At 52.3% G+C, this 25,696-nt stretch overlaps 1 protein-coding gene across 2 annotated transcripts in view; it reads left to right on the top strand.

The window, feature by feature from the left end:
• The window catches only part of OLFM1 (olfactomedin 1), a 30,451-nt gene extending 5,479 nt beyond the window's left edge, over window positions 1–24,972 (top strand). Inside the window, exons 1-6 of one of the 2 annotated variants that reach the window (XM_027470815.3) lie at window positions 4,382–4,840; window positions 6,804–6,953; window positions 11,980–12,135; window positions 14,440–14,659; window positions 19,961–20,067; window positions 23,217–24,972. In XM_027470815.3, coding sequence (XP_027326616.1) covers window positions 4,691–4,840; window positions 6,804–6,953; window positions 11,980–12,135; window positions 14,440–14,659; window positions 19,961–20,067; window positions 23,217–23,891 — 1,458 coding nt within the window. In that variant the 5' untranslated portion in view covers window positions 4,382–4,690 and the 3' untranslated portion in view covers window positions 23,892–24,972. Of the gene's footprint in view, window positions 1–4,381; window positions 4,841–6,803; window positions 6,954–11,979; window positions 12,136–14,439; window positions 14,660–19,960; window positions 20,068–23,216 lie in introns of those variants that run through there. The other variant, XM_027470816.3, reaches the window with a different exon arrangement.
• The last annotated feature ends 724 nt before the right edge of the window (window positions 24,973–25,696 follow it).

Genomic DNA, 25,696 nt, shown 5'->3' with positions numbered 1-25,696 from the left:
AAGCACAGGTGATGGGGAATGTGAGGGAAGGGGAGCATCGTCCTTGTCCCCTTAGCCCCCGAGTGCCAGGCAGAGAGCAGGGGGGCACAGTGATGCCTCGTGTGATGCTGGGGTGGGCTCGGAGCCCTGACAGCTCCTTAACCTCAGCCCAAAGGCCCTGCAGAGCTGCTCAGCATCCCCAGGGCTTTCTGCTGCAGGTGCCAGGGAGCTCAGCACCTCGCCCTGGCTCGCAGGATGCTCTCCCCATCTGCGTGTGATGGCAGGTAGAGGGTGGGGGGTGGGTCCCCCCCCCCTGCTGCTCTCCCACCTGCACACAGTCCCCGTGGCTTTGCAGGAGCTGCAGCAGCCGGAGGTGGGGCAGGAATAGGAACAAGAAGCTGCCGGGAGGGATGCAAGGGGTCAGCAAAGACCACCAGAGGTGGGTTCTCAGCCTGTCCAGCATCTACAGAAACGAGTTCTGAAGAAAAGACCCTTAACCCAAGCGCCAAAGCAGAATCCCTGAGGTAACACAGCTCCAGAAAGCTGCTGGGCACTGGGAAAGGTGCTGGGCCCTGCCCTGGGTGCTGCGGGCAACCAGCACAGAGGGACCAGTCCCTGCTGTGGATGCCGGGTGCCAGCTGAGCTGAGCCAGCTGGGAGCAACAGCAAGAGCTGAGGCTGCCAAAATTCAGCGTATGCATTTGAAGGGAGCCCCCTTCGCTCCCCATGCCATCTGCGGGGCGCTCTGCTTGGGGGTCTGCGGGCACCAGCTCCACTGAAGCTTGGTGGTGGTGGAGACTTCGGCACCTCTTCTCGGAACCAGCCAGGAGAGGGAGACAATGACCGCCGTGTGCACACACACACACACGCACACACGTGCACACGCGTGGGGTTTCTGCGGACACTGACCCTCGTGGGTCTCCTTGCAGCACCCGCTCCCGTTTTGCGTTGCCCCAGGAAAACAAACCAAGTGGTGGAATTTTCCACCAGGCAGCTCTTTGGGAAGACTCCCTTATTTGCTTTTCTCTCTCTGTCCCTGCTCAGAAAACATGCGTGTGAGTAGCAGCTTTTGTTCCCCAACTCTTCGTCCTCTCCTGCTGGTTGCTCGCTGCTGCCAGCAGCCCTCCTCTCCTCGGGGCACCAGCGCACGGGTCTTGCAGGGAGGGAGGGCACGGGGAGAACTCAGGAACATCAGGAGCTTTTTTTTCAAGGCAATGCCCTGGGTGCTACAAAGCAAAGCGATCAGGAGAAAGGTGAGCTCCACCAGCTTGGCAAACTGGCCCATCAGTGAATGCTGGGCTCCTACAGCAGGTCCGTGCCCTCACTGTTTTTTGTTGCCTTTGCTTTCTTTGGTTTTATTCTCGTGCTAGGCTTTTAAAACTGGGGAAGCCATGGGGACAGGAAAGCGCTTTCCACATCTGCAGGTCATTTGCTTTGGGCACGGAGGTGACCCAAGTCATTTTCCTGCTGCCCACGAGCTAGCACAGCCTGGGATGACCAGCAGCATCTCCGAGCCCAGCGGCCAGCACCACCTCTCACCTCCGAAAACCTTTCATCGCTGAGAAAGGAGAAGGGAGGCACTTCTGGGGACCTCTTGTGGGCCTCATGCTGTCCCTCCCTTAATGCCCCTTATGTTAGCAGCAAAGACTCCCAGGACCCTGCTTCTCTTGGCTATTTCACCAATACTGGAAGCAAAAGCAGCAAATTCAGACTGATTTCTGCCACCTTTCCGCACACGCAGCCTCCCCCTGAGCACAGAGGGCTCTGCGCCAAGTGGCCGGAGCAGCACTGCTGGTTGCTGGGGGTGGGCTGGGGAATTGCACGGGGGTCCTGGGGGGCCCCTCCTTGCGTGGCAGGGGCCAGTGGCTCTGAGCCCTGCTGTCCCCACCTGCAGAAGCTTTAATCATTGCATCTGAAGGGCACGTGAATGAAATCAGGTGTGTGTGGTGGAGACGAATGTTTCTTCAGTTCTAGTGGAATCCCCAGCAGGGCACAGGGGTGTTTTTTCCTTCAGTGAATACTGATTTAATTAATAATGGGTCCGTAGGTCTAAGTCCTTTGTATGTGTGTGGAGTAGACAAATACGTGGGACAAACTTTACCTACAAACTCAGCTTCAAAATGAACATTGGGAGGATTTAAGCGTAGCACTCCGGTGTTTTACACGGTATGAGATCAGCCACCAGGGTCTGAGCACAGCACGAGCACCTGCTCAGAGCAGCACAGGCCGAACTGAGGCAGAACAGGAGCTGCGATTTTTTTCTAAAATATCGAAGTCATGCAAGGCTTTTGCCTAAAGAACCTGATCATGCAGAGCCTGAAACACCTCCTTGGTGTTGACCCCCTTCACAGGCACAACCCTGCACAAGCTGACAGCAGTTTTGCCATGGAAGGGATGCCCCAAAACCTGAGGAAGACACGGGTCTGGGTGAAGCCTATTTCATGGGATCGAAGTAGTTTAGCTAATTCAGGAGCCCTGAGCAGGACAATTTCTGACCTGGAGGGCAGGAGTGGTTTTCTCACTGATTTCAGCACAGCAGATGGACCTGTCGGCAGGCTGCCTTACCAGGGTTAGCGCTGGTCTGTCCTGAACAGTGGGGAAAAGGGCAGGGGTGCCAGGATTGAGGGTGCTGGACAGCGAGGAAAGGGAATTGCATCCCAGATGCTGCAGCCCTGACATGCACCGGGCAGTGCCGCCCAGCTAACAGCATCCAATTCTGCTGCTGCGCTGCCGGAGGGGCAGGATCCGACCTGGCATCCGCGCTCACGCTCAAACTCATCTCTTTTTCTCCACCTGGTGGACTTGCTGAATGTACACTCAGTGCTTCCCTGAAACTCCCTCGCGCTCGCTGCAGAAACAGCTCCACTCTGCTGTCATCCATCCCTGGTCTCTCTGCCCAGAGCAGCAGTGCTGGGGGGCACTGGGGCAATCCCAAGCTAAGGGCAAGGTCCCCGGCCAGGGGCAAGGTGCCTTTAGGACACACCAGCTCTGCAGTGAATGCATTTTAGGACAGTTTCTTGCTTCCCCATTTGGGATTTGCTGTGCACACCAGTCTGGGCGCTGTACGGCAAGGAAATCCTGGGGGGTCACAGCTTTGGGGTGCCCCTCAGTGCTCTCACAGCTGTGACACCCCCAGGAGCTGTGCCATGTGGGGAACGGTGCCAGAGGAGGCAGATTTGGACCTCGTCGGATCAGACCCCTACGGGGCCCAGCCAGGCTGGGGGTCCTGGAGCAGGGCCGTGGTGGCTGCTTCACTGTGCTGAGGCCGGTGCTGTGCCGGTGGAGCAAGGGGCATCACTTTTATCCTCTGGAGAGGGCCAGGGGATCAACTCCACAATTCACTTTTCCCTGAGTGGTTAAGGTTTGCTTAGGGTGGGTGTGCAGGGTACCTCAGCTCTCTGCTGCCTGGGGACTTTTGGCTCTGAAGCCACCGGGACAGTTCTGCAAACCCCTTTGGGGGGGTCACAAATGAGTGCTGTCTCGGTCCAGAGGAGCTGCATGGGGCAAAGCCACCACCCTGCTCAGTCTAACAGCCCATGGGGTTCCTCATCGGGGTTTGCCTCCTGGCCACCCCAGGCACAGCAACCAGGTTTCTTCAAAACCTGGGGGGGGGCTGCAGGCCTGGCGACCACCAGGTGCCTCCCCTGGGTCCCACACCTCGTGGTTTGTCAGGGAGCCCCCTGCACCTGAGTATTCACAGGGGGGGCACGGCTCCAGAGGGCTGCTCCTGGCTCCCCCCGGTGGCCAGCAGCTCCCTTTTGTCCCCCGGAGAAGCAGCCTCTCGGGCAAGGGGGGTCTTCCATAGGGTCCCCGGGGGGGCTGTGCGCCCTCCAGCCCCCCATTCCCGCACCATGGCCCCGCACTCCCCGCGCCCCCCCCCCCCCCGGCAGCCGGCAGGGGGCACCGCAGCGCCGCGCCGCAGCGGGGAGCCGCCCCCCGGCCCCGGCACCCGCCCGCGACCCCCCCCGGGCTCTTTTCCTCCCGCCTTCTCCCCCCCCCCAGGTCTTTTCCTCTCTCCCCAGCTCCTTTTCCCCACCACCACATCGTACCGGCTCCCCGGCTCTTTCCCCTTCCCCCCCCCAATTTTCCCCTTTCTCCCCAAATCTTTCCTCCTCTCCCCAACTCCTTTTCCCCGCTCCCCAAATCCATCCTCCTTCTCCCCTGTTCTTTCCCCCCTCCCTAAACCTTTTCCTCTCCCCTTCCCAAAAGCAAATCTCTCGCCCTCCCCCAAATCCCCGCTCCCCCTTCCCCTCCCCAAACCCTTTCTCCCCTCCCCAAATCCCTTCTCCCCTCCCTCTCCCTCTCTCCCCTCTGCCTCCCACCCGCCCTCCGCAGCCTCTCCGGCTGGCTGGGCTCTCCCCCCCCCCCTCCCCTCCCTTCCCCTCCCCTCCACCCACCCTGCCCCTCCCTCCCGGTCCCGTCCCTCCTCCTGCAGCCGCTCCGCTCCGGCTGGGGCGCGCCCGGTGGCGGCGGGCGCAGGGAGGCAGCCCCGCTCCGGGACCGGCTCCGGCACCGGCACCGCTTCCAGCACCGCTTCCAGCCACCTTCAGCATCCTCGGTAGCCCCGGGCAGGGCCGTGGCGAGGTTTTGGACGATGGGCAGGCGGCGAGAGGCGGTGGCGGTGGTCGGGCGGCTGGCGCAGCCCGTCCCCAGCGGCATGGAGCCCGGCGCCGGTGCAGAATGAAGGGTGCGCGGCGCCCCCCCCCGCAGACATGTCTGTGCCTTTACTCAAGATTGGAGTGGTCCTCAGCACCATGGCCATGATCACCAACTGGATGTCGCAGACGCTGCCCTCCCTCGTGGGGCTCAACACCACCAAACTCACGGCGGCCTCGGGCGGCACCTTGGATCGCAGCACGGGAGTAAGTGCGGGGGGCCGGGGGGGTCGGGGTCTGCCCGGAGCATCCCTGCCTCCAGGGGCGGCTGCGCCCCGGTTCCCGCCCCGCTCCTTCCTGGCCGCCCGGTCCCTCCCCACCCGGGTGCCCCCCGGGTCGCCAAAATCTCTCCTGGGCTAAATCCCGCCCCGGGACCCCCCCCCCGGGCTGTCTGGGTTTGTCCTTGCCACCACCCCCCCCCCCACGGCAGACCCAGCGGGAGCCCCCTCGCTGCAAAGAGCAGCGCCCCCGGGGGGAGGCAGCGCTGCTGCCCCTCGGGTGATGGGGGCATCACCCAGGGGGGTGCTTTGCCAGCGCCCCCCCCCGTGCTGTGCAGGCACGGTCAGGTCGGTTTGGGGTCGCGGGGGCTGGCAGGAGATGGGGGAGTGGGGTGGCGGTGCAGTAGGCGCCCCCAGTTTTGCTCTGGGGTTCATCCATCCCCAGCACTGGGCAAACTGGGGGGGGGGGGGCTTTGCCCTGCCTCCAGCCAGGGGATTGCAAAGTTTCCCTCGGCGCTGCTTTGCCGTCGCCTGGCGAAGCGGCTCGGGACAGCAGGTGCGAGTCCCGCAGGGTCTCGTTTGCTTCCCTGCCTTTAATCAATAGTCGTTAATGGGATGGAAAATGCAGCGGAGGAGTTGCGGTGTATTTCGGTCGTGCCTGATGCCTCCCGTCCCTGCTGTGCTGGAGGGCTGCTATGGTGGCTGCTCTTGCCACTTTGGAAATGGCTGAGGAAAACAACCCCTCTGTCTTGTCTTCCCGGAGCAGGAAAAAATGGGAATCTTTCGCCTCCAGGCTGCATGCTCGTGCCTTAGAAAAGAGCTAACGTATTTCAGCTCTGCTGTTCCAGGATGAGTATTTAATGTAGTGGCTCTGCTGGTTGTGAATGAAGCTAGTTTTTTTTTTTCCGTGTTACCAGGGATGATGAGACCTTTTTTTTTTTATTTATTGTTATTATTTCTGGTTGCTTTTGCTAGAGAATCAAATTGTTTGTCTGTCTGCTAGCTGCCTCTCAGTGCGTGTCTGTCCACATGGGTATTTGCAAGGTTATTTGTAATGTATTAAAATTGTAGAAAGAACATTTCCCTTTCGGTTGGCAAAACAGTGGCGCCTTCAAAGTGAGCGAAGGCTGAATTGTGATTAAATAATGTATTTTGCAAAGTGCTGCGAGATCAAAGGGAAATTAAGATCAGAGAGCTTTGGAGAGCACAAGGGGCACGGGGGGGGCTGGGGCATGTGCTGTGTTTGGGGCTGGGCTCCCTTTCTGCGCTGCGTCCTGGAAGCTCTGACGGAGGCACCGATCCTGCATCCTTTCGCTGCGGGCGTGCTTTGTGGGGCACAGCACCAGGGTTTCCCTGCCTGGGACCCACAGATTGTTTGGAGAGAAGTGGCTGTCCTGGTGAACCTGGCAGAGGACGGGGGAAACGTAACTCCCGGTATCTGCTTCCTCAGAAGAGCTGATTTTCCTGTCGCCGGCTCCAGGAGAGCTCTGCGGATGCTCATTGATCACTGCTCAGCGCTCAGCCAGGACACCGTACGCCCCCTGTTAGCTCGGGCACATCCTTCTCCCGGTGTCAAGGAGAAGATGAGTGCTCTGTAATGACAGCCGGGCAGCGGATTTCCCACCGGCTCGGCACCCGCTGCGCTCGGTGCCTTACAGCACGCTGCCCACCCCCTCTGCAGCACGCCTTTCCCCCTGTCCCTGCTTCCCCCTTGCATTGCCCTGTCTGCTTCAGCTCTTGCTCTCCCTTTCAGACCCTTCCTTTATTTGTCCCCAATCCATATTTTTGCATTACAAGTGAATTCTGCTGGCTGGGCCCTCGGAGGAGCTCCCTCCGCTTGCTGCACAACCCCAGTATCTTTCAGTCCGTGCTGCTTCCTCCCTCCTCTTCCTCGTTCATCTCCCCCACCCCTCCCTTCCTCGACTTAACCCATCTTTCCCTGTGTTAATTAGGTGTTGCCTACCAACCCAGAGGAAAGCTGGCAGGTCTACAGCTCTGCCCAGGATAGCGAGGGACGTTGTATATGCACAGTGGTGGCACCTCAACAGACGATGTGCTCGCGTGATGCCAGGACAAAGCAGCTGAGACAACTATTAGAAAAGGTAACGGCTGACCCGTTCTGGGCAAGGTGGTTTGGTTTGACATGGCACAGGGGGTAAAAACACGAGAGAGTTGGGCTGAGCCTTCGTTTCCAGAAAGGACAGCCCCCTTGGGCCAGCCCTCCCGTGCTGCCGCTGTCCCCAGGTGTGCAGTGGGGAATAATCAGCCAGGAGGACGAATGTCTAAATATTTCTGAGGAACAGAGGAAAAGGGACCATGGCCCGAAGTCAGGTTAAAACTGCTGAGATCAAAGCAACGATATTGAATCACATCAGTTGTTTTCTTTTTTTTTTTTATAAAAGGGTGTAACTTGCTTTTTTTTTTTTTTCCATTACGTTATCACAAGGTGTTTGAAAGGATGAGTCTCAACAAGATGAGAGGAGAGAGAATTAAAAAACCAAAGCCCGTGCACTCTTAGCCGAGCTGATATTAAAAAAAAAAAAAGGTCGACTAGAACACTACGAGCTGTCAGCATCAAATATTACAGAAATGACAGTTAGTGGTTTTCTTTCTAATGTTGACATCCACTTGATTAGTTTTTAATAGTCTGCTGTCCGAAGAGATCAAAGAATCTCATTAGGGAAATGCTCCTGATAACAAGAAATTTTCCAGATAATAGATTTCATTGAAGAAATGCCGTTTCATGCGAAATGGTCCTCTTCTCTTTAAAATATAAGTGGACTCGTGTGCTGGATGTGTAATTATCCTTTGTGCCCTAATGCTACGTTGGCGTGTGTTGTGCATGACAAAATAACTTCCACCCTGATGCTCTCGGGAAGCTGATGTATTAGGAACTCATAACAGCATTAAACCTACACTTAACTGATTCTCCTACGTGATAAGGACAATAAACTCAGACAGAAAACACTTAGCCCTTAAACAGCTCTTCGGTATGTCATAGGCTTCTAAAAATAATCGCACTCAAGCCTTTATTTTTCTAAGCAACACCGGCAATTGGTCCGGCAGCACATTTGTCTGAGAGGCAGCAGGCACTGTGCTAGCAGCTGCTGTGGCAGTCAGAGCCCGCTCGCGTTCCCAGAACTGCTCACATGCAGAAAACAAGTAGGGTTTGACCCAACGCCCTCTGCTAATGGGCAGGCGAGCAGGGCACAGCAGCCCTGGGATGCCAGCAGGTGCACTGCGGGGGGTGGAAATGCTCGGGGATTTTTTGCCTTGGGCAGCTCTCCGGCTGCGAGTGGATAAAGCGAGGGGGGAGCGGTGCGTGAAGGCGTGCGCTCTGGGGATGTGCTACCTGCCTGCGGATCTGTCTGCATCTGACTCCTACGCTAACCCATATCAAACCCCCAAAATAAAGAGTGGGCTCTTGGTGCCAGACATCTGATCTCGATCAAGGCTGAAACGAAAATCCCTTTAGGGAAACGCAACTGCAGCGGAGAGCTCCCAGCTCCCCAGGAAGGATTTCAGACCTGGATGCTTCTTCCCCCAATCTGACGTTTTACCTCTAGTTTTGTGATGGGAAAACTCTCACCTCTGGATTTCTCTCTGCCAGCAGATGAAGAAGCATAATGTGTCAGCGAGGTAATTCTGTTTGGATTTTCAAAGCAGGAAACCTGGCACTCACCTCCAGAAATAATAAGGCATTGCTTTCGTGAGCCAGAAGAAGGCTGCCTGTGTGTGTGTGTGTGTGTGTGTGTGTGTACACAAGGCAGTTACAGCATCCTCAGTGAAAATCTCCGCACAGGGGCATCAGGGGCTGAAGGCAGTTTGAGGTCCCCAGCCGCCGAGACCCCAGCTCCCCTCGGCACACGGGGCGTGCTGCTTGCAGGTGATTCCTGGGCACCCCATCAGTGTGAGGAGCAGCAGGTGCGAGTGAGCTAAGGTGATGAGCGAGGTCTGCTCGCCGCCACACAGGCTGTTCAGGCCGCCTTCGGACACCGAGGTGCCTGAGCTCATCCTTGGCTGCCGTGCGCGGAGCCCTTCCTGCCTTCCCTGCGTCAGGTGCTGAGGCCAGATCCTGGGCTGCGTCCAAACCCAGCTGTCACCGAAATCCTGTTCACGAACAGATTATGTTTTATCTTCAAATGGATTTTTTTTTTTTTTTTGGCCCTGTTATCTGGGAGGACTTCCTCCTCTGACAGTTAAACCACTTCTCGTTTCCTGCCAAGGCTTATTCTTTGCCAGCACTGAGTTCCAGCTTAAACAGTTCTTCTTGTTCCTTTGATACTCACTCGGAGGTGTATTTAGAGAGGACAATGATCTGCTCAGCCTTCCACAATCCTTATAAAATGGACTTCTCTTGTAGTGATCCCTTGGCTGAGTCCCTCTCTCTGCCAATTTTTCCCATAGATCACAACAATCTCCCTCAAGATGTCTCAAGCTATCACTCCATCAGTTTGTCCAGCTACCCCAAGCTCATTCATCCTACCTCAGACCCCCAAAATGGGCTCTGAACTGCCCTTCCTGAGCTCATCAGGACCGGTCTATGTTTCAAGATGACAAAGAAGTCATCCTGACTTCATGACAAGAACAGAACTGGAAGTTTTGCCTGTATCAGTTTTCTGTTTTATACGCTGAAGTGGGCTCTTTTCCCCAAGACAACCACAGGTATACCTCTCTCATCAGCTTGATGGAAAATGAGGTTTCACGTCGAGAGTGCGTGCTCAGCCAGTGGGGGCAAAAAGCATTTTAGCTGCTATTTGAGGGTAGTAGCTAATGGATAAAGCAGAGGGAATCTGAGACAATATCCTCAGGTCTCAGTTCATTAGAGCACTTATGTACACGCTTAAGTTTAAGCTATGAGCAGGCTCATTGAAATCTAATCATGTGCCAAAGTACTTTGCTGGATCAAGGGCTTAATATGCTAATGAAGGAAAACAAGTAGATCTCCAGATGATGAAGCATGCATTACTGTCAGAGATTAGGAATGACGGAGATGGAGTTTTTACCAGTCTGGCCAGAATCCTGCCTGGTTGAAAACAATACAGGCAACAAATAGTGAGAGCCTGAACTTGTAAGACACATCCCTAAAATAGCACGGCGGCTAATTTTAGACGTCTGAGTTGAGAGCCCTGCGAGGAGGCTAATTTCCTCTGCAGTCAGGGGAGAGGCAGGCTCCTCCAGAGGTGATTCAGAGCAGGAGCCTGCGCGAGCTGCTCTGATTCATTTCCCAGCACGGTCTGTTCTGCCTCTACACGAGCCGAGAGCAGCGCCAGGAGCCCCCTGCTCAGCACCTGCAGGGCTGGGTTATGATCTCTGCTCGTCTGATTGCTTGGCCTAAAGTTGGGGCTGGGCATTAGTGGGCTAAATGAGATCGATTTTGTATGATCCCAACAAGTCGTTCCTATTCCAAGCCGTTGAAACAATTCTGCTACGTAGATACAGCTTGACCCAAAGGAGGATAGACTGGATTAATGGGATAAGGATATCCAACAGGAGGGATTGCAGACCAGTCAGGCTTGTCTGAGGCCTTTCTTCTCTCTCCAAGGGGCACCTCCCAGTCCTGTGGAGGGTCTCAGCCTGACAAATACCTTCACCTCTGCTGAGGACGATTATTAGAGCCCCAGGGCAGTTGCACTGGTTGTACAAAACGTTTCCTCGCCCCTGGCCTTTGAAATACCAGTTGCCCATACATTTTTAATGGTTCCCTGTAATAGTTTTCTTGTCGGCGTGCATGAGCAATGGGCGTTTTGATCACTTTGGAGACGCAGACACAAAAGTTGGCATTTGACCTGCGCTGCTTTCAGCAGGCAGGCTGCTCGATGCACGCGGGTGTCCCAGCCTCTAAGGTAAGTCGCAGCAGCACCGTGTGGGCTGCTGGAGGAAACACTGCCCTTACACCCTTCTTTCCCCATCTCAGCTTTCTGCATTTTGCCCCATGAGGGACAGAGTTGGCGCGGAGTTGGAGGGCTCTGGGAAGCATCTCACAGCGATCGTTTTGGCTCATATTTGTGTTTTGCTCAGATCCCCACAGAGGAAGAGGCTTGAACCAGGAGGCCTTTGATGCTAGGCACCATGCGGCACCATGCATGGATGCCTGATTCATTTTAAACATGGGCATTATCCCCATTAATGCTGGCAGGGCCGGGGCATTTCCATGGGTACCTTGGCAGTGGTGGTGGCACCGGGTGGGGGCTGAGCCCCAGAATGTACCAAACATGGTACAAACACAACCATTCCCGAAGCAAAGACCTTTAATTTTACCCATTGCTTAATGCTAAATATGTGCTTAGGTACTTGCCTATGTCAGAGCTTCATTTGCTCTCTCATAGCCTGAAAACTGAGAAGCAAATCTCTCAGTAAGTGAGGGGACAGCCAGCCTTCCAAATCAGGACATTTAGGCTATCATTTCCCCTGTTCCTTACACCTCTGCCATAAGCAGCTTTTTTCTCACAAGGAGCCTGGCCAAACCTTGCATCATTCCTTCAGCAGGGCCAGATGGGCACACGGGAGGATGCAAGAAAGCGCCCGGCACAGCACCCACCCGCAGGGCAGGGATGCACCCGTTATTCCTCAGCTCCGGGGCACCCCCAAATCCACAGCTGGATTCCTTGTGGCAGATGCTGCTTAAACCGTAGGACTGTTTGGGTACCAAGTTTTACTAGCTGGGAGGAAAGTTTGCACTTAGGCAATCAGCGTCACTTATGCACACAAAGAAACGATAACGTGCATCTCGGCAGAGGTGGTTCTCGGGGTCAGATGTGCTCCTGTTAAGCTAATAGGCTCTCCTTGTGCTGCACCAGGCACCGGGTGCTGTTCCAGACCGAAAAATGCCGTTACCACTAATGCATCTCGTACGTGGCTACAGCCCTCATTTGCACACGGGATCGCTGAGTTATTCTCTGCAGCACGGCAGAATAAACATTTCCGAAACCACTTTGCTCTGGTTTGGAGCGTGGGGTCATAATACGAGGAGATGCTGTTGATTAGCCAGTAAATAATGCGTCTGCTGATTGCCCTTTAGCTTTGTTGACTCGGGGAAAATGTCAGCATCTGCATTCGGCCGCGAGCAGTGCTGCCCTGCTGCTGAATGTGTGCCTCGTGCGTGACAAGTCCCTTCTCGCCTGACAGGTGCAAAACATGTCCCAGTCGATAGAGGTGTTGGACAGGCGGACTCAGAGAGACCTACAGTACGTGGAGAAGATGGAAAACCAGATGAGGGGACTGGAATCCAAATTCAAGCAAGTGGAAGAAAGCCACAAGCAGCACCTGGCAAGGCAGTTTAAGGTAGGTGTGCTTTCCGATCCGCTTCACCGAGCCGTGGCTGGCGATGCCGCGGGGCGCGCGCTGTGTCCCCAGCCCTGCTTTGCTGTGCTCGTGGCCACCCAGCCACCCTCCTGCCCAAAGCAGGGCTAGATCCAGGCTGTAGGATTGCTTCCTCTTCCACAGAGCATTTTTTCTGCAGGGTAAAAGCCTGAATCCCCATGTTCCCATACCCACAGGCTGGCGGTGCCCCAACAAGGCTGGGCTCCATGCTCGAGAGCCTGGGCAGGATGAGGCCAGGCAGAGCTGGGAATTTGTCCTGTCCCCATCCCCACCCCTGCCCGGCTCCAGTTTTCCTTGGGAAGAACCAAGAGCAGAGGCTTTGTGTATGTTTCTCTACATACCAGGCTCTCACCCCTTTGCTGCCCTCCTTGGTGAGGTTGCATCAGTGGGGCAATCAGTCAAGCAAACAACCCCCCCCCAAAAAAAAATCAATGTTTGGCTATTCGGCTGTCGTCAGGCTGGCAAACTGAGCATCTTCAGGGGTGCAAATGTCCAGTTTTGAATAAGGATGTTGGCAGCAGAGCCTGGGCCTTCTGGTCACTGGTGTGCCTTTTGTCCTGGTGTCATGCAAATTAGGAGGAAAAAATCGGCCTTTTAAATGAAGCTGCCAATGCAGCAACTTTGAACATGACCAAAATGAAATTGCCCAAAGGAGGTTGCCAGTACAATTTGTAATGTTACACTTCAGTAATATATTGGATTAAGAACTAAGCACAAATCTGGAAGATTTCTAGTGAAATTTGGGGACCCGTCCCATTGATCCCCATCCTGCTGCCCAGCTGCCTGGTGTTTTAAACCAGATATTTCTCAATTGATACGCTAAATGCTGAAATACCAAGATTATGTGATAAAAAGCTGGGAAGAAGGCTCTTAAAACTTTCCACCAACTCTGCCTTCCCTGCTCCCCATCCCCAGCACCCTGTTTAGCTCCACAGCCAGGATGCCAGGTCCATTTCCCTGAGTGGAGCATGAATTCCTTTTTTTTTTGCTCTTCCCCATTCGGATGAGTTTAATCCTCCCCATCGCCTGCCAGGGAACTTGCACCAAGGTAGCACGAGCCACTAAGAAAATAAACAAATTCCCCACACGCAAGCCACAGGAGGGAAAGCCTTTCAACTTAAATAGGAGGCAAAGAAACAAGGCTGGGGCCAGTTTCTGATGCTGTCCCACCCCAGAGCTGCTTCACCAGGCAGGTAGAGGTCACAGCCTGCCCCTGCGCTGCTCTGGCTGGTGCAAGCAGCGCCAGGTATACCCTGTACATGCTTCATTAACGGGTAGGTGCATGCATATTTATGTCTCCTCATTAGCTGCTGGAGCAAAGCATCCTGAACAAAATGCTGCATACTGTGCCTTTAAACAAGGCCTTCGTTTAATTAAAAACAAAAACGAAACAACAACAAGCCTTCGTTGCTGCAAAATAAATGTGGTAATGACTTGGATTTTTCTGTGCCTCATAGCAGGCCTGAAAACAGTGAGGAATTTTTGTATAATTTGCTGCCAAAGCATCATTTTAAGTAACAGCCACAGCATTTTGTTTCTGCTAATGCCAGCGTTAAAATATGAGTGGTTTGGAGATCTTGTGTTGTTTTTCGTTTTGTTTTGTTTTTTGTTTTTTTTCTCTTTAGTTCCGTATTTGTCTATGAATGGCTATCTATATAAGGCAGGTTAGTGAGCTAGATCCTCAACAGTATTTCATTTTCTTGCTTACAGGGCTAACTTAAAAGCAAGTTTTTTCAATGCTGCAGTGACTGAAGAAGCAGTTCACTCCCATGTAACCATGAAAAGAGGGCCACAGAGCATTTTGCACCATGCATTTATTTTTTTGATTATTTTCCAAATTAGCACCATATCTCACTAAGGAACCTTGAACCACACAACCGAGATCTTCCTTTGCATGCAATTGTAGATGCATTTCATGAATAGTTTGAAACCCTTGTCAATGCATATATATTATTTTATTTTATTTTTTGGAAAGAAAAAAAAAAAAGAACTCTTTGTGTATGTGATCTGAAGCATGTAACCCTAAGATGTTGCATTCTAAAAATGACAAATAAAGGCCTTTCCCAAATATTTTGGTGTTCTGCAGCCTGTTTAATATGTTCTTTCCAATACATCATTTGGACCAAAATAATAATTTAAATAATTTTAATGATAATAATTTGGGGATATGAACATTGCACTCACGTAGGAAGCAACCAGGTCAAGGCAGAGTGTTGCAGATTTTTGCACGCATAGCACTGAACCAAGCTTATTTTAACCTTGCAGGCAATAAAAGCGAAAATGGAGGAACTTAGGCCTTTGATACCAGTGTTGGAAGAGTACAAAGCCGATGCAAAATTGGTATTGCAGTTTAAAGAGGAGGTCCAGAATCTGACGTCAGTTCTAAACGAACTCCAGGAAGAGATTGGCGCCTATGACTACGAAGAGCTTCAGAACAGAGTGTCAAATCTTGAAGAAAGGCTTCGTGCATGCATGCAAAAATTAGGTAGGCTCAGAACAACATGGTGGCACTGGCTAAACACCATCGATGTTAAAACACACGTCACGCCTGCAGACAGAGATGCTAGACCGGACATCTCCCGGTGCCTCGCCTGGCTGCCAGAGGAGCTCGCCCGGCCAGGCTCGATCCTGCAACTACCTGCGCCATAAGGAGCATCCGTCCTGGGAGTAGTCCTGCTGAGGATTACTTGCACGACTGATGCTGCTCATGGTGCAAGTGCTTCAGGATCAGGCCCGTAAGTAGGCATGTGACTCTTTGCAGCGTTTGCATAAGCGGGCGGTGAAATGCGGCGCCACGCGGCCTCCCAAGCAACGCTTATGCACAGCAAACACATGCACCCGTCCTGCTTACGCATCGGTGGCCGACCCGTTTGCTACCCGGACCTGGCACATTAGCAAATGTCTCTGCACCCCGCTTAAGCAGCGAGCGTGCAGGCGGGGACCCAGTTTTTCCTTTTTTCCTTTTGCATCTTGCAAACCACTGTCGAGGAGAGCATGATGACGTAGCGGGCTCGCGGTCGGTGCAGACTGTGCAGGATGGGACCCCTCCCCACCTCTTCCCTCCCCAAAAGAGCCGGGAACCCCTTGGGTCGTAGCAGTGCTAGCACCAGGGAGATGTCCCCGAGCCTTTTGGATGGCTTTGGCTGCCCAAGCCTGCCCCGAAGCCTGAGGGGTCCTGGCTGTAGCCAAAATCCACGTCCTGCCCCCGGGCAGGGGGGAAGGAGGGTGCTGCCTCCTGCCACTGCAGGGCTCCCTGCCACTCGTTGGCTTGATTTAATTTCTCCTTACGTTATTGACTTTCTCGTTAAGCAATTTAGGTAATCTAAACACATTAACTGCTCTGCAGTCTATTTTGGTAGCACATATGAAATTACACTCTCAGGTAACTTCAAGAAAGAGCTGATCTCTTCTCAGAACTGTGTACCCTTGGCAAGGTAACGTTTCCTTTCTCTCGTGCCTCCGCTGTTGGAATTGCTTTTGCTTGTTTCTAGACACCTCCAAGCCCCTGCAAGCGGCCTCCTCCCTGCATTTCCCCTTATCAGCTACCTCTCCAGTGAAATTTTGGAGGGCAGGGCTGGGTTTGGTTGGGGGAGACGGTGCCCAAGTGTCCATTTGCTATATCCGTAGCCTTCAGCCCATCTCGAGAAGATGCTGATGATGGATGGGGGAACAGCAGCAGGATCAGGGATTTGAATCTGGGCTGTGCAATTGCCTTCCTAGGGACAGGTCTTTAAATAAATCCCTCCCAGACCTCATAGCCCCTCTCCGGTGGGCTTTGGCGGAGCTGCCCAGCCCAAGCTGGCTCCACCAGAGTCAGGGACGTTGTGGTGATCCTCCCGCAGACCCTGGGTGGACTTTAAGAAATAAATCCCAGACCATTCAGGGCTTCAAAATAACCAAGTTTTGCTCTTGCACCGTTAGCCCCTTCTGCTCTGGGCTGTGTTGTTCTGGCTCATTGTGTCCCCTGATGCTCAGGTCTTCCAGCTGGGACAACCGGCCAGGTCACCAGCCCAGCTAAGTCTGAGGCAGCTGGGGTGCTGAGATCCTGTAGGCAGCCTTTTCCAGAAACTTTGGGGATTTTTTTTTTTTTTGTATTTATTTCTTTGAGGTTTTATTTAGGCATTCTGGCTTTGCCCCTTCTTTTTTTTTCCCCCTTGCCTGTCTGCTCCCTCTGTGTCTGTGCCACCCAGAGCAGCTTTTGTGCCCTGGGGCTTTGCAGCCCCCCCCCAGGCTGCTCGCGGAGACCAGCGCTGAGTCTTGCAAGGGCGCACCCGGGAGCGTTTGCTGCTCGCCCGGGAGGGTGATTTATTTGGTCATTTAGCAGCAAACAGCACAGACTGAATTTCCAATGTTGTTTATCACTCCGGAGTGTAAACCAGTGAAAATGGTAGTTAATTGAGTTAAATTCAGATAACAACCTCACAGACACTTTGCTGGCACACGATGAGACCCTGTTTGCTGAGGATTGTTGTTTGCTGCAAATTATCTGCTCCGAGGGATGCACTGGAGTCTCAAGCAGCATGTTTTAGCTTAAATTTGTTCCTGCGTGGGCTAGCAGCACTGCTCACCTGGTGCGTGTTGGCCTGCTAGGGCTCAGGATACAGCTCGGAGCACCAAAAACAGGAGCGGGGAGCACAGGACAGGGGAGGCAGAGGGGATGTGCCATGCTTCTGTCCCATTTGCCTCTCCCCGTCCTCCAGGTAGCTCAACAGTGCAGCAGCATTTCCTTTAGACAAGGTCCTTTTTGTATTTTGGGTTTCTTAAGCATTATTGATGGATCAATAGTGAAAACACTTCCTGACCCTGGCATGTGTGTGAAGGGAAAAAGAAATCAATAATGGCACGTTCAATCTGTTGTTCTGTTTACATTCTTAAAGATCACTATTTATATTGGGATCTTAACGTTTCCATTAATGCTCCTGAGAGGAGCCTTCAAGCAGGGGAAAGGCTGTCATTCCTCGAGTCAAGGGGGAATTCAATTCGTCTGCACTCCACAGGCTCACGTTTGCTGGTGGCACGAGCCTTCCCCAACTCCTGCAAAGAATCCCAGCCCACAATCCTGGTGCAGAGGTGGGGAAATAGCAAGCGTGTCCTTCCTTTTTGGAGAAGCAGGGTCCTGCCAGCCTGTCCCACGTGTGTTTGGGATGGGGGGCTCCTGGCTGGGCAGTGCTGGTGGCCGTGCGGAGGCTGCGTTGGTGGAGAAATTGCTCCTGAGCTGCTAGACGTCACCAGGGGGGCTGGAGCTTAGGAAAAAAGATGGAGCGGGGGTGTGAGCATCCTGGGAGGATGGCAGTGCTCGATGTAACTGGATGGAAGTTGTCTGCTGCTGCTGGAAAATTCCCGGTGTGGGTAGAGGAAGGGGCTGTGCGCAGCGGTGGCATCTCCTTGCTGCTCTCTGGAGCTGAAGGAAGGAGTCCTGGAGGGTCGCCCTGGGAGAGGCTGATCCATGCTGATGCCCAGGGATAGGGACATGCAGCCCCCCGTGGGCCCCAAATAGTGCTGGGGAAAGTGGAGTGGAAACAGACCCTCTGTGAGTGCCCCCAAACCCGTCAGTCCCAGCTTCCCCCGCATCGTGCACTCAGGCACGGCCACCAGAACGAGCTCCCCTCCTGCTCATTCATCCCTGAGCGAGCTGAGATGCTTGTAGCATTTCGGCAATCGAAAAGGGTCCCAGAAGGAAAATAAGCAGTGAGCGGAGCCTTTGCCTTTCTTGTGTTTCATGAAATATTGGAGACGGTCTGGGAGCCCTGCGAGAACACCGCAGAGCGTGGTGGAAGCAGCAGGGCTGTAAGCAGGACCCTCGCCCCGAGCTCAGGACCACAGGGCTGGTAACCCCATGAGAGATGCATGGACCTAGCTCACCGGGAGCCAGGAAGCACTTGGCTCCAGGACCCTTTTCAAACTTTTTCTCTTGTTTAAGTGCCTCTCGTAGATTTACTCCAAGACAGAAAACACCTCATCCTGTATAAGAGCAACCCTCTTGCACTGCTGAAGAGCTGTTGTGAATGTGCCTCCAGCTAAACGTGTATGAGATGTAGCCTCACTACGTTCAAACAACAGTAGTTTACCCTTATCAGCTGCTTCTGCTTTTTTTTCCTTTTTTTTTCTCCTTTTTTTTTTTTTTTTTTTGATCAATGAGCTTTTATACAACCTTTCTCTCCAGGGAAATGGAAGGAAAGAGATAAAGTGACAGCAATGTAGGGCGGTGATAATGGAAGGCAGCATTGAGCAGAGCTGTGATTAGAGGAAGGCTGGTCCTCTGCGATGGGAATTTACCAGACATTAAGCAGTTATTATTTTAACCCATCGCATCCCTTTGTCAATACCTTGCTTTCCTCCTGAGCTGAGAGGCTTTGAGTGCATCAGCCGGGCAGAAGGACAAATTCCCCCTGTGAGGCCAGGGAAGCTCTCTGCTTGTTGGTGGGAGCTCTCTTTAGCTGCTTGGTGTCTGAAGGCTGTGGCAAGGCTGATGGTCCCTGTGGCCATGTCGTACTGGTGCAGATCAGGAAATCTTCATTTGTTTTATGTCCCAGGCCAAGGTGGCCCCTTTGCCCCTCAGCTCGGAGCTGTGGTACGTGGATGTGTCCCGTGGCCATAAGCAGGAGCCCAGGGGACTGATGAGACCAGGCTAGGAGAAGGGCAGCCGGTGGGTAGTGCAGAGCTCCTGGGACATGTTCTTGGTGACCGAGCAGAACCCTGTCCCGAGCTGGCCCAGCTCCCCGTGCCTTTCAGCAGCACCCTGCAGGCTCCCACCTACTGGCCCAGCCCCGGACATCCCGACCCAGCACCTGGAGCATCCTCTCCAGCCCAGCACCTCGACATTTCCCCTTCCTCAGCATCCCAGGAGCATCCTCATCCCAGGGGAGAAGCCAGCAACACCTGGTGAACTTCAGGGGCTGGTGTCCCCTTGCACTGCTGACCTTGGCAGGAGATGCTGCCGCCAGTCCGGCTCTGTGGGAATGTGTCCGGATTTTAAATGCCTGTTCCTGTAGCAACAGAGCCTTCAGCACCGGCTGCAGCCCCTCCTGCCGCATCCAGCTTGGTCTCTTTGCCTGTCATTACATCGTGAGATGCTGGTGTTTTGGGAGACCAGAATGGCAGCTGGGCTGAAAAATGGGGAGATGAGCGTAAAGAGGACATCGGCCTAGGGCTGCCTGCAGTGCTGAGGCTGTAGCTTTGCAGGTATCTACTCGTGGGTGTCCCAAAAGGGACCTGAACAAGGTCTCCTTGTCCTGAGCAAGCAGACATGGCAGAGAGCAGAGAAGGTGGCAGCTAGAAGCTGGTAAATGCTCTTCTCAAGGAAGAGATTTATATTGCCTAGAATTTCCCACTTTTTTTTTTTTTTTTCCTCCCCTGCATAACCCGTAACAAACGCGTGTTTCCAGCAGGGCTGGAATAGACACGTCTGTCTTTTTATCTTGGCTGCACCCACTCTATTACGGCAGAAACGAGCAGAGCTGTTCAGCTAATTTCTCCACCTGGCTGCTCGACCCTGGCTAACTCTTCTCATTTCCCATTCGAGCAGCGTGGCTGCTTCAGGAAAGCTTGTTTTCTTGGGGCAGTGCGATAAGGACACTTGTTATTAAGAGGCATGAAACAAACAAAAGCACCCGGCAGTTGTTCTCAGCCTAATTACCTCTAATTAAATAAAAACCAGCTTCAAATCAGCGGGGCACAGCACCCTGAGCTGGGGCCTGGCAGGCAGAGACCCGCCGTGAGAAGGCGCGGTCCCAGGCTGCGGAGGGTGTTGGAAATGGTGCTCACCAGCCTTGCACTCTTTTTCCAGCTTGTGGCAAGCTGACGGGAATCAGTGACCCCATCACAATTAAAACCTCGGGCTCCCGATTCGGATCGTGGATGACGGACCCGCTCGCTCCAGAGGGAGAGAATAAGGTAAGAGCGTGGCGGCGCCGTCCCCGTGGTCCCCCCCTCCACCAAAGCCATGGAAAGCTCCTTAAATCCCAGAACCAAAGCCCTGGTAGTGCCCCTAGGTGCCTAATCCTCCTCTTGGGGCTCTGCTGACCTCGGCTGAGGGTGGGGAAGGGCAGGAGGATGAGGGGGGAGCAGCCCCATGCCGTGGTCCCTTCCCAGGGCAGGTGAACCTCAATGAAGCCCCTGTTTGCTTGGTCTTGGATGTGGCACCAGATCTGGGGATGGAAAATCAAATATTGGGTTTCTTGTCTGGATTTGGAAGCCCAGAGGGAGCTGGGGCAAAGCAGAGGGGCCCATGGTGTTGATCCCTGCTGCTTTTTTGCTGCCTGTGTCCCCAGTACTGTCGTCAAACTCCATTTGTCCTCTGTCCCTCTGTCTTCCACCTGCAATGTTGTGAGGGTTTAACTTGACTGCAGCGAGAGAGAGATTTGGTTTGGTCTTTTTTTTCCTTTTTTTTTTTTTTTTTTTTCATTCAGACCATTCAATTTTGATCCCAAAGAGGTAGGAGGCCAATAACTGGCTGAAAATCAATCCAGGCTTCCCATGACTGATGGAATGGAAAATATCTCGAGTGTTTGCTGAGGATTTGCAGGCAGCAAAACAAAACAGAAACCACAGACCTTGGCTGCATGGCAATTCCCTCCTGCGTGAAGCAGCCTTCATCAAAAGATAAAGGCGCTGGCAAGGGCTGTGTCGGGGCAGCTATTTTGGGAGCTTGCCCTGTGATCGGCTTTCTGTAGCTAAGAGCGCACGAGGGATGCTCTGCAGAAGCCGTCACTGGGGGTGGCTCCGTGTGCCTGGAGGTGTGCAGCGATGAAGCAGCAGTGACTTGGGATGTCGGGCTAGTTCCTTCCAGCAGCCAGCTTGGCTCCCCAGTACAATACCTCTTTATTTTACAATTATTAAACAAAGCATCACCCCATGAAATCCCAATTTGGAAGCAGAACGGGAAGGTTTTACCCACATCACACACTGTTTTCCTCATCAGAAGGGACGGAGTTGTCCCCTCCAGGCTGTGTCTGCTGCCTCCCTTGGCACTAACAGGGTTAGGCGTGATTTATACATCTGTAAAGGGAGAGTTGGGTTGCAGCTGAAGTACATTAATTACGTGCTAAAGATCTTCCCATGTCTTCAGAGAGTCTTATCTCAAAATGGATTTTTTTTTTGCCCACGTCTTCTTCTGCAGTGTGTTTTGTTGTAAGAGTACACAGGCAGTTTTCTCTGGACTGTATCTCAAGCTTCACAAGCGTGTGTGTGTGTATAATACATAAATCTACTGCGAATTTTATTACAAACACAATCACCCAAGTGAACTTCATTGGCTACCTGGCGGAGTGGGAAACCGGTGATGGGGAGACGCTGGCACTTTATCATATCCATCTTCCCTCACCAGGCCCCGGGAGGTGTTTGGTGGTTTTCATGGTCATTTGTTCATGTCATGAAATCATTGAACACAACCAGGCACAATTGCAAGTCTCGCAGGAGCGGCGAGACAGCAGGTGGATGCTGAGCGCCGGGATTGATGTGTATTGGCAGGACAGTGCAAAGAAGGCTGCTCAGAGCCAGTCGGCACGACGAGGCGCTGCTGCCGATCAATCTCTGCTTCTCCAAAGCACAAAACATCGTCGGATCCTGCCACCTTGCAGCACCAGCCTGATAACAGGGGCTGCTCTTGTGGTCTTCTCTTTGTCTCTCCAAAAACTGAGCACAATGAATTGCCATGTGGAGTTATTTAATGCCAAATAATGAAATGGGATTAGCTGAGATACAATCAGTTTTCAGGTTTTTTTGTAATTTCCCGAGCTACTTTAGTTAAACACAGACTTTACATTAACCAAAGAGTGCTCTCCAGCATCATGTCCAGCAGCAGAAGCTCTCCCAGGTTGCAGGCACTTCTCTGCCGTGGGCTCAGGGATGCGCGTGGTTTTCTCCTGGTGCTCTGGCAGCCATCCTTGATCCCACAGCAGAGGTGTGAAGCCCAGAGCAATTTGCCACAGGATTATTCTCCACCTCTGCAGTGTTTCTGGGGCAGTACTGAGGGAGCTCTGAAGTTTCCTACAAAGTTTTTGCAGACCTCACTCGGCCTTTCAAATACAGCAGCCCAAACGTGCATGCACGCACAGGCGTGTGTAAATGTTTGTCTGCTGCTCTAATGGACCCTGGAGACGGCTGTATTGAGGCTCTGCTATGATCAGATTTTGCAAGGTGTTTGCAAAAGGAGCATGCACTACAACATTACCCAAATCTGTGTCCTTAAAGGCATTCCCCACTGCTATTTCGTTTACCTCTTTACCTTCCTAAATGTTTTTTATAGAAAGCAGCTATCTCAACTTTAGGCAACAAAGGCATACAGGATGTCTCTCACTGGATGGATATTTCTGCTTTCTTCTTTGCCTCTGAATTGATTTCAAATGATGAAAGCTTTTGTTTTTCTTTTTTTTTTCTTTTTGTTTTTTTAAGAAGTCTAGACACTGTCCCCAGTGAACCGATGTTTAAGTCATGGTCTAAAATCTCTCCCCCATCTCCTGATAGCAAGATTTTGATGTCTTTGTCTTTTGTTGTATTTCAGCAGCCTCGGTGTAAGCTTTTGATGCAGAAGTGTATGATTTTTAAACCAATATGGACTTTGCCTGCATTTCCCTGACAATGAGCGATTACGTTCATTGCTTCTGCGTGCCAAATTAGCGGAGCTCTGCACAGCAGCTGCTATAATTTACTGAGTGCAGTTGTGATGGGGCTTAGAGGCAGCAGAGGCAGCATCAGTGTGCATCAGTGTGCTGGGTTTAGCCAGAGAAAGATGCTGATTGCCCTCCGGAAGAACAGTGCCAGCCCCCAGGGAGATGCCAGCTTACCTCTGGGAAAGCTTCGCTCTTCACTTGATTTCTTGGCTGATTTGGGGTGGCAGCCTGAGGTTTATTTCTGGGCGCAGGTGGCAGGCTTTGGGCACGTGGTTTTCCAGTGGGTGGCTCGATGAAGCCAGCCTCCTCGCAGATTTAGCACCCAGAACATTTTTTAGGGAAACATGTAAAGGTGAAGCACCTCTTCCTGGTGGAGGACTCGGGCAGGTCTCTGCTCTTTCCTAACCCCACGTTTTTCTGTTTCTCGCCCAGGTCTGGTACATGGACAGCTACCACAACAACCGCTTCGTCCGCGAATACAAATCCATGGCAGATTTCATGAATACCGACAACTTTACTTCTCACCGTCTCCCTCACCCATGGTCAGGCACCGGTCAAGTGGTCTACAACGGCTCTATCTATTTCAACAAATACCAAAGCCACATAATTATCAGGTTTGACTTGAAAACAGAGACCATTCTCAAGACTCGCAGCCTGGATTATGCCGGCTACAACAACATGTACCACTACGCCTGGGGCGGCCACTCGGACATTGACCTCATGGTGGACGAGAACGGGCTGTGGGCCGTCTACGCCACCAACCAGAACGCGGGCAACATCGTCATCAGCAAGCTGGACCCCAACACCCTGCAGAGCCTCCAGACCTGGAACACCAGCTACCCGAAACGCAGCGCCGGGGAGGCCTTCATCATCTGCGGCACGCTCTACGTCACCAACGGCTACTCGGGAGGCACCAAGGTGCACTACGCCTACCAGACCAACGCCTCCACCTACGAGTACATCGACATCCCGTTCCAAAACAAGTACTCGCACATTTCCATGTTGGACTACAACCCCAAGGATCGGGCCCTCTATGCCTGGAACAACGGGCACCAAATACTTTACAATGTCACCCTCTTCCACGTCATCAGGTCTGATGAGTTGTAGTCCACCCTTGTTTAGAAACTGATTTAGGAAAAAAATAAAATAAAAAGGAAAAAAAGGGAGAAACGAATGAAAAAGAAATACTAATATCGAGGAAACACACTTTAAATAAGTAAATAAATAAACAGCTGCCAAAATTAAGACCAACGTCATGGAGGATTATTCAGCATAAACCTGACAGATCAGCATTACCTCTACATTTCTAGAAGTCTGGCCCTGTGTTATAGACTCATGACTAACCATGTACTTGCAGCTGGAACTGCACCTGAAGAACCACTTAAGTTTGGGGTTTTGTTTTGTTTCTGTTCCGATAGCAAACCTATAGTACATACTAAAGCAGTAAGGCAATGACTGTTGGAAGTTTATCCTTGGGAGACTCGCTCTCTTCTGTGTGTGGGTTGCATGGACATTTTCCGACATCGCGGTCAGCTGTGATGGATGTGTGATTTGTATTTCTAAGCAGAAAAGCTGACCCGTGAGGAGCTCTCGCTGTCTGAACAAGACCTATCACAGGTTAGTTTTATTCGCCTTCCATTGCAGCTACTGTCTCTCAACTGTGTTCTTGTCACTTAGATTAACTGTGCTGAGACCCGAAGTAGCTCATGGATCTGTGTCTTAGTAACTATTAAACACGATGGTTTAAGTATGTATTATGAACAAGTTGTTGTACCCATATTGTTTGAACTTATGTATTCAGCAAATATATTGTATAATGTATGTCTGTTATTTACCAGAGGTGGCAAAACTTTGTATGTCCAGTTTATGCAATGAATGTTGTAAATGCAATGATGTAGTTTGGATTAATAAATGATGGTTTTGTTTCTAAAAAGAAAAAAAGATCAGTGTTCACCCTTATACACAGGTAACCAATTTCATGTTGATAATTACAAGAATATTCTCTTACTGTTATAATATCTACATAGCATTATGGTGGTTGGAAATCGCTTCCGTGGAAACTCTGTGGCATCAGATTCCCATGGAAAGCTCTGTTTATGGAAGTGTGAAGGTAATTAATTTTTTTTAAGAGGAAAACTTTGTACTATCCACAGTTATCTAAGGAACAATAAAAATATTAGGAGACTTCCCTGCTTTGGTCATTGCGTGTTCTGTGTGCGAGTGGCCAGGTGTATGGGGGCAGGATACAGGAGGTATTGTGGGTTTTGGGGTGATGGTTGAGCAACCATCCTGACTTCCCTTATGTCTGGAATCAAGTATTATGGGATGCCCATCTGCAGCTGGGAAACAGAGGCTGGAGGCTTTGGCTTTCTCCTCTGCAGGACTCTCCTCCTGCTGCATTGTGCATTTTACACTAGTAAAAGTCTTCCATCTCATGCAGCCAGCACTGCAATGCTTATTATAACAAGCAACAGTTGCTGCTGGGGCCTGAGCACTCCACGCAATCATTCATCTTGTTTTTGCCAAGGCGGAGACTTCACGGCGTTGCAGACTGCTGCAGCACAGCAGCACACACCTCGAGATGATCCAGGGCATTTTTCCAGCTGAACACTCCTAAAGCTTTTAATTTTTTGGAACTGAGGATGCTGGATGCTAACATGCTCATCGCAACCATTTTAATAAATTTAATAAATCCCACCTGTCTCTGCTATCCCCTTGCACGTTTCTAGCAGGGCTCCTTTTACCAGGAACCCGGCACCAAGTTGGGTCACTGCTGCCACTGCCCGGGGTCCCTGCAGGTGCCTGCAGGCAGAATAGTGCTTAACATGTTCCCGCACTGCATGGGGAAAGGAAAGGCCTCATCCTGCCTTTGCCAAGGAGCCCCAGTGCTACAGCTCATGTGCAACTGGTAT

The sequence above is a fragment of the Anas platyrhynchos genome, chromosome 18 (genome assembly GCF_047663525.1).
Source record: "Anas platyrhynchos isolate ZD024472 breed Pekin duck chromosome 18, IASCAAS_PekinDuck_T2T, whole genome shotgun sequence".
In the NCBI taxonomy this organism is placed as follows: Eukaryota; Metazoa; Chordata; class Aves; order Anseriformes; family Anatidae; genus Anas; species Anas platyrhynchos.
Note: the sequence above shows the minus strand (reverse complement) of the source record. Positions and strands in the feature narration are given on the sequence as shown.